Genomic DNA, 11,991 nt, shown 5'->3' on the forward strand with positions numbered 1-11,991 from the left:
GAAGGGGCTGGAGGGAGCGGAGTCCCAAACGCAGCGCCCGGCTGCAACCCCCTCCAAGTCCCCGGCCGAGGTTTTTCCCCTCTCCGGGGTGGATGGAGGGGAGGGGAGGGGGGGTCTTTTATTTTCCTTGCTGATTTGTTCAACATGTTTTCACGCGCACCGTTTGCCCTGGCTCGGCGGCCTGGCCGGCTCCCTGCGCAGCTTTCCCACTTGTAGGCGTTTTGAGGGGAAATCCCGCTGTAGCCCCCCTCTCTTAAATGAAGGCGCTAAGAGGACAGATCAGGTCGATGCTTTCTCTGGAAGGAAGAGGCCCGGATTTTACGCTTTTTGCTTGTCGAAAAGTTGAGCGCTGCAAATGTCCTGTTTTCGGAGGAGGATCGTAGAAGTCGCCCGTGTTTCTGGCTCCCCGGCGGGCTGGCGCGGGGCTGGGCAGATGCCTCCCCCACCCCTCTGTGCTGTAACGAGTTAAGTGGCCATCTAACTTGCCTGCTCTCCTGCTTGGGAGAGGCTGGAGTTCATTTCCCAGCCATAGAGATGAGTTTAATTAGCAGGGCAAATCTGCTTAAAGCAGGCTGTGTAATTAGCAATCATCCCCTTTGCCGGAGCAGTAGAAAAGAATAATCTGATTTAGTGCAGAGCCCCACTTTGGAGAAGGGAACGCCCCAAAGAAGTCAGGGTGAACTTGCTGTTGGGACCAGGAGGCGCTGGGTGACCAGGTCTCATGTCCTCTGGTGTGGCAGGTGGGGGAGCCCGCTCCCCAAGCGCCTGCCTTGCAGCTCAGTCTTCCCTCTGGAGCCTGCAGTGCCCTCTGCTCTGATTTTTCTGGGTCACTTTGCAGTTTGGTTCTGTTACCTGTATGCTCACTGCTTGCTCCAGTTCTGCTGCTATCTACAGGCTTCATCCTGGCTGAGGGACTAACCGTAGCACCCTTGAATGACTTTACCTCAACTTCCAGAATGAATTTATGGCAGAGCTGGGGGGCGGGGAAACAACCCAGGAGTTCTGAATACCCCCTGCCGGACCCAGCAGATCAATGCTCCATCCCTAAACCAACCCAGAGCAAACTGTGCTCCCCTTATATAAAGTCCAGTTGGTTGCTAACCCACTGTCTGGGCTGGCCAGGCTGTCACATGAGTCAGCAGCATGCTCAGTGATTTGGCTACCCCTTGCAGGGCCAGTGGGGCCAGATATCTGCTGGAGCCCAGGGCATCTCCTGCCCTGGCATCATGCAGCCGGGCTGTTTTCTTAGAGGTACAAATTCTGGTCAGAATCTGTCGTCCTGCAGGAGCCCGTTCTGCGGGGAAACGTCCTGTGCATCCGCCTCTCCTGCTGGAAACAAACTGGGGTTACAGCTGCTGAGATGACCCCAGAGCAAGAGAGAACCAGGTGCCAGGACACCTTGGCAGTGTCACTACCTTTCTGGCTGCTGGACCTCTATGGAGCATGCTTCTTGAATAAGCTCCTTCAGCCTGATACCGCAAGGTACTGAGCACCCTCCTTCCCACTTGAAGAAGTGGGAGTTGAGAGCATATAACATCACAAAGGATCCGGTCCAGACATAGGCAGATATAGGACACACTAACTCGTCTGGACACTGCAATCCCCAACATGTTGCCGCAGGTAGGTCATTATATGGGCAGTATCTCTGTGCGAAACGCAGAGGGTTCGTAACGATGTCCTAGGGATGTATTTGGTTTCTTTCTTTCCTACTTTCCCCGTAAGGAAGACTGATTGTTGTGCTTGGAGTTTTCTTTGTCTGCAATGGACTTTTGTTCCCTTGCAAAGAGCAAAGTGGCTGCTTGACATGAAGTGGCCCCATGTTTGATGAGGCCTGTCTTTCCCTCTCCTTTAAGCAAGCAGGATATTCAGAGGAGGGCAGATCCTGTGATTAGGCCAGAGGACTGGGAATTGGGATCATGTGTCCTGTTTTCCCTCTGTGGCTCAGTGAATCTGTATATTAGATGGGGATATTGTTTCTCAACCTTCTTGGCTGTGAAATGCAGTGGGTTAACACCTAATGCAGATAAAGCCCTGTAGACCCTTGCTTGAAAGGTGCTGTGGAAAAATCAAATTAACTGAGTGATTAAAAAGAGCCTTGGTTAATTTGGAAGCTACTCATATGCTTTCTGCGTCAGGACACCACAGCATCAGGTTACGTTGCTGGTGATACGCAGGGCCATAAGTATCACAACTGTCGTGACACTTGGACGAAGCAAAGACAGAGGCAATACTTACAGGGAGCTGGTGATATGTAGTGAGCAATTATGTCCACTTTAGGGAGCTCTGGTTGAGAAAGACAGAGGTCTTTCTGTTTCTATTTCATTTTCTTTCTGATGGGACAGTGTTGATTTTCCTATGCAATGAAAAGAAGCAAGGGAGTGAATAACAATGAGCTACTTTGAAGGGTGCAAACTCCCATGGGAGGGGAGCACCGTTGTTCAAGGTAAGGATGCATCCCTAAAATTCAAGGGATGGAGCTGAGCAACGGAAAATCAAGATTGAAAACCAGGCAAAGCTTGGGCTCTGTGCGACCCATTGGCATGCAGAGGACTCTGACTGGAGAAGTGTGAGAAATCCCCGCTGCTTGAGTTGCTTAAACCTGGACTAGACAAAGTACTGGAACAGATACAGCAGAGAGCAAGCCTGCATGAGCTCTGGGAGGTGAATTACAGATGAAAGAGGCCTCTTAGGTCACCTCACTTTGCTGCTAAGAGACTGCAGAGTTGAGTGGAAAGAGAAGCTGAGAGGACCGGATTCTGCAAACTTACTCGCCTGGTTAAACCTTATTCACAGGAGCACTGGTGCTGAAGCCAAGGGCTATGTGAAATCACTAAGCTAAAAGCTTCTGCTCATTCTTTTGTCTTTTAGCAGCCTTGTCTGGTGTTAAGACACTCGTGGTAAGGGGCGGTTGTGATGATCCCCCCGTGGGGGTCAGCGGGCTACAGCAGACAGCAAAGTATGGAGTGGGTGAGGGGGCTGGCAGATATGGAGGTATTTCTCAGTAGCGCAGAACGAAATGGAGAAGAGGCCACAAACTAAACCAACTGAAGTGATTTTTAATCAGATCATTTCCCAGCTGCACAGGGGACTTGGCTGTCATAGCACTGAGCTAAGGCATGAGAACCTCTACACAATCCCATGGGTTTGATTTCCCTTCCCCACCCCATTCCCAGCCTCCTAATTTAATTTCTGGTTTCCCACCTTACCAGCATCTCCCCGCTTCCTTGGTCATATTATTTCTCCCCCCTTCTCTGCCTCTCTCTTTCTCCAGTTTTGTGAGCACAGACAATATGTCCCCCCCCCAGTAATCCTCCATCTCTTCCCCCCTCCACCGTTTTAGTTAGCCGTGTTCAGGTTTCGTTGGACTCTGCCTAGTCCATTTGCCTGTGTGGCTCCCAGGACAGACGTGGTCTCCTTGTATGCCATTGCCAGTCCAGCACAATCCTTCTGCTTGTTCTTCCAGTGTCACACCCTCAGTGCCCCCCTCATCTCCCATCTTCTCCGCAGTTTGGGAAGGCCTGGCACTATGCACCATGCTCCCGTGTGTGTCCTTGAGAAGCGGTCGTGCCCTCAGAGAGGTCTCTTTAGCCTTCCAGCTTCCTGCTGGTGTGTCATAGCATGATGGAGAGCTTCAGTGCTCAGCCTTCTTCCAGGTGTCCCCCAAGGGTCTCTAAGATGGAGAGGACAGAGCTCCCCTTTTCCTCACCGTTCACTCCCAACTCTGCTAAGAGTGCCGTCCACGTGGTACCCGCAGATGGCACACTCCCTGCTCCCTTTCTCCGGCTCTGCCTGGCTCCTAAGAGTCCCTGAACTATTGCTCAAGCAACTGAGACTCCCAGCACCTGGGGATTTTCCATCCCATGTCCAGTAACGGCCCTCCACCTTCCTCCGAAGCAGCTCTGCCTCCTGTAGCCATTGCTCTGGCAACAGGTTCTGGATGCTGTCCAGTCGTTGGCCTGTTTCCTGAGGCATTTCATGGAGGAGGCCCAGCAGCTGCCCTGACACTGTCATTGTCCCGCAGGGGTGTCGGGAGCGACGCGACATGGCTTCATTCACGTTTTTGCAGATGCGGCGGCCTCTCTTGCTGGCTGCTGTTCTCACTGAAACAGAACAGGGCCGGGGAGAGGAGAGGAGCTCCACCACACATGGCTGCACGGCAGCTCTGTCCTCTCTGCGTGGCCTTTTATTGCTTCAGACCTTTGAAGTGCCATTCGGCTTTGGTGGGTGGGCAGCCGTGGGGGCGCGGACCGGGGGGAAGCTTGCATCCACGCTGCGTCCTGCCCAGGTCACCTCCGTTCTCACCTGAAGTGACTATTTCAGGGGTGAGAGGAGCATCTGTCCCCTCAGGTTATTTACTGCTGGTTGTGAGTGGGCTTTTCTCAGCAGGGACACTGGCTTGACTCCCTACATGTATTTGGTGCCAACTTCCATCCAGTTCTTGGGGCTTCTGGCAGTCGGTTGGCAACTTACTCTGGGTTTGTCCTTTCATCATGGCGGTCAGTACTAGCCCAGTTGGCCACTTCCTCAGAGAGGTGAAGGGCTGAGTGAACTTGCCCTTCAGACTCTGCAAGTCAAGGTTAAGGCCCGTTGTTGGCTTGTGCAGATGAAGCCAGGCCTGGCATCGTCCCTGCTGTTTCTGTGCTGGGGAGGAGTTGCTCCAGGGACACGATCCCGCACCTCAGCCGTGCTGCCTTTGCAGGGAATATGAGCACCCACCATTTTGCCCCCCTCCCCAGCACTGGTAGCGCTGGGAGGTTAAAAATGAAAAGGAATTATTTTTAACCGTCATGTCTCAGTGCAGACTGTAATTATGATTCTTCATCACCTTCCAGAGTGGGTGGACTCCGGGGTTGGTTGTCATAGCTTGCATGGTGCAGCGCTCCCCGTCCCCTCCCAGCAGCCATGAGCTGGTGTACAAGTGTCTCTGATGCCAAGTCTGCTGTTTCCCACGTAGGAATGAGTGGGTGGAAGGAAACATGATGGTGGAGGTAGCTCTGCACCTGTCTCAGGGCCAAGGATCACGGTGTGGAAGGTGAATACTGGATAGACTTTTCTGCATGCAGTACTTCCTTGGGACCCTCTCAGGCTCCTCTCTGAGATACTTTGTGTCTGGGTGGATTAGGTCTTGCTCGCATGATGCAGTCTTGCAAAAGCTCCATCCACCTCCATAGGCTTGGTCAAGGCTGGAGTGGGCCCAGGGCTCTTGACGCATTCTCCCCATGCTTGTCTTGAGAAGACATCCAAAATGGTGTGGATGCTGTTCTGCCTGCCCTATTACTGGGCTGAAAGGGGCCTGCAAAAAGCATTGCATGTATTACAGTCAAAGCTGATTATGACGTACATGGCAATTGTAATTTAGCACTTGACACTGGCACAGCCCTTTCCAGTCCCGCAAGTCCAGCTTGCGAAGGGGTGAGGACAGTTGTCACCCTTTCCCTAGGGTACAGGAAGAAATTAAGTGACTCACTTAAAACTCTAGGTCAGAGCTGGGAGTTGAATTTAGGAGAACCAGTGCTGCGAATACTGCAGAGAAAGAGAGAGGAATTAAAATTGGGATTGATAAACCTTCTATCCGAAATTTCTTACAATCTTTTCTGTGCTAGTTCAAAGCTTAGTCGGAGAGAGAGACTTAAGCACCCATTTTGGAGATCCAGACTGGAGCTCTGTTTGGCGGATGAAGAGTGATTAAGGGGGACTCCTTTCTCTCCTGAGGTTTCATCCCCTCAGACTGCTCCAGACTCCTCTCTTCTTCCGTCCAAGGCTCTGAGTGGATTGCACTCCTGCTCACTCAGCCCAATAGAGCAGTTTTCAACACATGCTTGCAGTATTGCAAACCCCATGATTTGAAAATCATGAGTCAGCTTCCTCCCCAAAATCATAACATTTAAAAAAATAATTACTTCAGGGTGCCTTTATGTGCCATCAGTTTCTTGAACCTGTAAGATGTACTCAGGTCACATTTCTCTCTCTCTCTTTCTGGGGTTTTTTTGTTTTGGGGTGTTTTTTTTCCTTATTTCCACTTAAAACTAAGAGTCTTTTTTTCTTTTGGCTGAAGGCTGAATTGGTCCCGAATTTCAGATCGACTGAGCTGAGCTCAGTCGTTCAAATCTGTGTGGCTCTGCCACTGGGCAAGTCTCCACCCTCCCATACCCATCAATCTGAGACTGCAGATACTCCCCAATCCATGGCAGGCATCCTCTGCGCAGGCCCCAAGCCCTGAGGCATTGGAGTTCAGATGCCCCCTAGTCATGCTTGCTCCTAGCCAGAAACCTAAAGGAGCAAGCCAGAGGGAAAGTGCAAACACAGTTCCCCCATTACCACAAAATTGTACAGTCAAGTTTCCTGCATTTGGGAAACTTGCAGGGGTCAAAACCAAAAACTAAGGGTCTTGCAGTCAGTATCATAAGAGCTGGCACTGTTGAGGGCTGGAGCAGCGTCTGGGCCTGGCCTTTGGGAACGTAGGTCACCTACTTTGGTCTGGGGCTTCTGCAAAGTAAGTGGTCACCACATCGGTGGTGGGGTTCCATGTACAGACCGAGTGTGAGCATGCAAGACTGGAGGTTCCCTATATTGCTGCTTCCAGAGCAACAGCATCTGCAATGCCTTTCCCTCCTGCAGGAAAGCATAGATCCTGCCTTCCTGGCCCACAAAGTTCTGTAAATGCCTGATTTCCCTGTGCCTCTTGTGCTGTCCAGGGGCAAGTCTCAGGACTGACTGGCTAAGCGGCAACTCTGCAGAAAAGGACCTGGGGGTTACAGTGGACAATAAGGTGAAAATGAGCCAACAGCGTGCCCTTATTGTGAAGAAGGCTAACAGCATACTGAGCTGCATTGGTAGGAGCGTTGCCAGCAGATCAAGAGAAATGATTATTACCCTCTATTCAGCACTGGTGAGGCCACATCTGGAGTACTGCGTCCACTTTTGGGGCCCCTGCTGCAGAAAGGATGTGGACAAATTGGAGAGAATCCAACAGAAGGCAATAGAAATGGTTCGGGGGCTGTGGCACGTGACTTTTGAGGACAGGCTGAGGGAACTGGGCTTACTTAGTCTGCAGAAGAGAAGATTGAGAGGGGATTTAATAGCAGCCTTCAGCTACCTGAAGGTGGTTCGAAAGAGCTGGACTGTTCTCAGTGGTAGCACATAATAGAACAAGGAGCGATGGTCTTAAGTTGCAGCAAGGGAAGTTTAGGTTAGATATTAGGATATTTCTCACTAGGAGGGTAGTAAAACACTGGAGCAGGTTACCCAGAGAGGTGGTAGAAGCTCCATCCTGGGAGGTTTTTAAGACCCAGCTAGACAAAGCCTGGGCTGGGATGATCTAGCTGGGGGTTTCAGCAGGGGGTTGAACTAGGTGACCTCCTGCGGTCCCTTCCAACCCTGATTTTCTACGATTCTAAGTCACTGTTCTGCTATGGTGCAGTTAGGGAGAGGCTCTGAAGGACTCCACTGAAAAGCAGATGCCACCTGGAAGCACATCTGATCTAGGTGTGTTTGTTGCAGAGACAGCCTCAGAGGTGGATGGATCCAGAAATGGTGGCAGAGTAGTACAGCGAACGAGTGTCCTATCCGGGCTTCAGGGAAAAGCCATGTGGTGCAGAGCACCTGCGACAGATCTGTGAGTCCTGTTCTGCCAGTATCGTTACAGGGGGGTTCCTGTGAAAGCCTCCTTCCATACCTGGAGATCTCTGTGCCCCAGGAGTGCAGCATGGACGGGATGAGGGACTGGGGAATGCATTTAAACAGAAATGAATTTTGGGACTTAGTTCAAGGAGAAAGCAGCAAGCATGTAGACCGGGGCAGGCAATTATTTTGGGCAGAGGGCCGCTTACTGAGTTTTGCCAAGCCACCGAGGGCCACATGACAGGCAGCCCAGGGCAGATTAATATTAATTTTCTAAAAATTTTAGGGGCCCCGCCGGCCGGATAGATTGGGCTGGCGGGCCGCATCTGGCCCCCGGGCTGCATTTTGCCCACCCCTGATGTAGACTCTGCTTCTAAAACAGTGGGAGATGATCTTTTTGGGATGCATACCGCAAATTACGTACCCCACCCTCCCCAAGTGCCACTCCGATCCCCTTCCCCTCCCCAATCTGCTGCTCTGCTTTCTGCTCCCCATCATGTGTTCCCTGTCTGGTTTGCTGCTCCTTTTTCTACTCCCTGTCTTATCTGCCATTATGCTACCTACCCCCTTCCTGATCTGCTGCATGTCGCACAGAAGCTGCCTGTGCCATTTGTGTCACTTGTGCTACAGGTTGGCCACCCCTGTTCTCTAGCATCTGCTGTGTAGATGACAGCCCCGTACCTGGCATAGTAGAGAGGAAAAATTTTAAAGGAGCCTGAGCAATATGTTTTGCTGTAGGAGATTTTTAACACTTGCCTCTTTGGTGCAGCAACAAGAAGAATACAACCGCCCTTGTTTCTCAAGCAGTTTTCTGAGTCAGAGATGCAAGGCACATGTGGCACTGAGCACAGAGCAGACAGAGACAGACTCCTTTGAAAGGGAGGGAATTCCTCCAACCCTTGCTGCTGTTTGGGATTTTAGCAAGGGATTCTCAAGGGTCTCCTTTAGCCAGGTCCTAGGAGCTGACCTGTCCGCTCTCAGGGCTGTGCTTTTGGCTGTTGGGAGAAGCATAAAGGGAACCAGGAGCTCCCGTTCCTCATCCCCAAGCCCTCATGTAGGTCACCTGCAGTGCAGTAGTTCTAAACCTGTTTTAGACTCAGGTCACCTCTTGGAAAATGTCAGCTCTTAGTTTTCCCTTGTTTTTTGACTACAGAAAAATAATAGAGCAATTCTTCTGTTGCAAAGAATTTGGAAAGACCACAAGAGGCCAGAATGTTTTTAACACCATGGGTTCTTATCTGAAATCTCTGGGTTTATCTAGGGAATCATGTTTGCACACCACCTAACACTGGTAACATTGCATGGCACCCTGCAGCACTCTTGAAAGGATCTCAGGATACCCCAGGGTGCAGCATCACTCTGGTTGGGAATCAAAGGTCTAGTGGTTGGAGCAGGGGATTAAGGAGTAAGAGTTAATGTTGCCAGGGAGGTCCAAGTCTTTCCTGAGGGGAAGAGGAAGCCTTGCGTCTCTGCTCCTTGTGGTTAGAGCACAGGAATGGGATCCCAGAGTCCTGAGATCCTTTCCCAGCCCTTCCCCTCCCTTGCAGCACAGCCTAGGAGAAGTCATTTCCCCTTTCCGTGCCTCAGTTTCTCCATGTGTAAAATGTGGCTCATGATACTCCTTTGGCTCATGTGGGTGATGATGAGATCATCAGATGTGAAAGGTCCTTTAGAAGCTCCTAATGCAGCATGCAGGGTTTCTGTTTGAACTCTGAAACTGCCAGAGGGATACGCTCAAAATGAATGTGCCATTGAATAAACCTGACCAGCTGCATGCAGCTTTGCACACCCAGGCATGTGGCGCTATCGCCATCAAGAATCAAGTGCCTCCAGGTATGTCTGGGGGTGCTGGGGGATGCATAATACAGTGCATCTGCATAGAATCGTATCCCGTCTCCCACATACTTTGTATCTAAGTTTGTTTTTGCAAGATCCTACTAGATTTGTTTCTGGATTTTAGGAAAGTGTGTGTGTGTAGAGGGGACCAGGAGACGGGTTTTGAGGGGAGCTATCAGTATGCCTCAGTGATGGGGGGATTAGAGAAATAGTTCTGATTTTTTAATGGAAGGCTTATTGCAAGGATTGGAAGCATAATTTCTCAACTCCCAGTTTAGCAGCCAAGCAGTTATCTCACTCTATAATGCTAATGACATTTACATTTCTATAGCATCTTTCATCCTCTGGGACCCCAAAACCTTCACAGTCTGCCAACATTCAGCCCTGGTGAAATGCAGCTGCCTCTGGGGTGGAGGCAGAGGCCAATTAGCTACCAGCAAACAGCAAAAGGGGGAACTTTGAATTTGAGGACACAGGAACAATCTGCTACTTGTACCGGAAGCACTGTGGAATCCCTCCTGTCCATGCAGAGCCAACAGGACCTCAGTCTCTGTCTTTTATATTTAGCAAACTTTTGTGCTGTTGCTAAAATATTGAATTAATCAATTAAGTCGCGTGTCAGTGTCTGGGAGTTTTAGAATTTGACGGCAATGTTGGATTTTTTTTTTTTGAAAGAAGCTTATGTAACAGTTGGGGATTCTATTAATAAAAATAATGGTTCTGAACTCCGGGAACAGCCATCTCTGTCAATGAGCATTAAATGCCAAACTTTGAAAAACATGCAGCGCTCATGCTTTTTGTTGGTGCCACCTCAGCTAAGCGGAGGTGCCTTTGAGGCAGGAAGTCTGGTAGGTGGATGGGAAATAGCAGAGGAGAAGACCAAGTCAGCTGAATGCATTTGTGGGGGGTGGGAGAAGGCAGGGGTGTTCCTGGTTGTCTGTTTAGTGGCATGATCAGTTTTATAACAAACAGCCCAGGAGACCTAGGGATGCGTAAGTGCTGGTAGTGGGGGGGCACAGCTCTGCGCCGCCACCACCCTCGCTGCTGCCGGGCGTTGGGTGACACACCTGCTTTCTACCTGTCCAGAGTGCCCTGCTACATCCAGCTGCTTTGTAGACTGAATGTGTTGTGCACTGTCAGCTCCCAGGCAGCCCGTCCTAGTCATAGATGAGGTGCTGTGGTGCAGCGTGGAAGGGAAGGTAGCTCAACACTGCCCAAGCTGTCCTGGCCTGTAGTTGAATGTTGGCCTTTGTCCTCCACAGCTGTTCGGCTGGCTTCTCGCACGGGCACTTGACAGACATCTGGTTCCATTACACAGGCCATTTACCCTTTTCTCAACTAGCTGCTGTTCCCATCCATTCTGGTGCTGAAGCTTTTAACGTGCATGCTGCAGGAGAAGTCGTGGACCTGACCCAAAGCCCACTGAAGCCGGTGGAAATTTGAATTAGATCTGACATGAGTAGCAGTGCAAGGACAGGGTGCTTTCCCACAGAGATGGACACCTGAAACCTCATGATAATCATCTCTCTAGCACAATCACATCTTCTAATAACCTCAGTTCCCCAAGTCAGCGTTTTTGACACCAGTCATTTCCAGTAATGAAAGGTGAGAATAACGAGCCGGTCCACACTGGACACAGGTAAATTTAAGTCTAGAGTTGAAGGGCGACCCTTGGACTGAGAGTCAATTCGGTGTGCTGCTTGCCTTGTCCCTGAACAATTATAGCCAGTTGCCCTGAAAAGCAGCTGGCTCTCTGTGTTACTGTTCTGCAGGGGGACCATAAGGGGCTTAAGGGAAGCAAAATGAGATAGGAAGGGAATGAAGTTCAAAGAGAGGCTGCCATGGCTGGCAGCCAGAAATAAGGCCTGACCGTTGTGTGCGTTAACCATGAGGTTGTGCGGGAAATTTACAGGAATCCTTTTGCCTGGGACTTCTGGGAAAGGATTACACTCCAGGGACTGGTTTTCACTTGACCCTACAGCAGCCAAAACTTACATCAAAGTGGCTTTGCAAAATTCGTGGGGCATGGAGATTTTTTTTTATTTATTTTTTTTCTAATATTCAAGTAGGCAGAAGGACACTAAAAAGGTTTTAATGTAACATTTTACAGGTAGGTCGCATCTACGATTTAGGGATGTAAATGTCATTTAAAAAATATCCGTTGTACCTCCTCTAATTATATTGGTTAAATGGTTAACCTATAACAAATACCAAGTCCTGGCCAGGGGGGTGTGGAGCCCAAGGCCGCAGCGCGGGGAACCGGGGCCATGCACTGACCTGCCGGGACACAGCTGCTGCTGGGAGCTGCCTTGCCTCTTCCCCCCTTGCCCTAGGAGGGAGGTAGCAGGTAACAGGGCTGGGGATGGTTTAAACTTTTAAGTAGTCTGTTATCTCCCTCCAGCTGGTTTCCAGCACCTGTGAAGAAGCAGCTAATGGTTTACTTGACAAGTCACTAGGCCACCTGCTGTTTTTCTCCTTAACCTCATAGACTATGGGTCCTAGTTATCCCTCATCCCTCCTCCTCCTTTCTCTTTC

General features: G+C 50.4%; 1 protein-coding gene across 5 annotated transcripts in view; it reads left to right on the forward strand.

Annotated features, from left to right (window-relative positions):
- Nucleotides 1–158: 158 nt before the first annotated feature.
- TMEM200B (transmembrane protein 200B) overlaps nt 159–11,991 on the forward strand; it is a 16,802-nt gene continuing 4,969 nt past the window's right edge. The window contains exons 1-3 of one of the 5 annotated variants that reach the window (XR_003093628.1): nt 6,847–6,889; nt 7,501–7,615; nt 9,788–10,215. Coding sequence is in view for 2 of the 5 variants with exons in the window: in XM_025201966.1 (XP_025057751.1) it covers nt 356–464 (109 nt within the window). In the remaining 3 variants the exon portion in view is untranslated. Of the gene's footprint in view, nt 465–6,846; nt 6,890–7,500; nt 7,616–9,787; nt 10,216–10,757; nt 11,062–11,991 lie in introns of those variants that run through there. The other 4 variants (XM_025201969.1, XM_025201966.1, XM_025201967.1 and 1 more) reach the window with 4 other exon arrangements.

Source organism: Alligator sinensis, unplaced genomic scaffold (genome assembly GCF_000455745.1).
Source record: "Alligator sinensis unplaced genomic scaffold, ASM45574v1 scaffold883_1, whole genome shotgun sequence".
NCBI lineage: Eukaryota > Metazoa > Chordata > Crocodylia > Alligatoridae > Alligator > Alligator sinensis.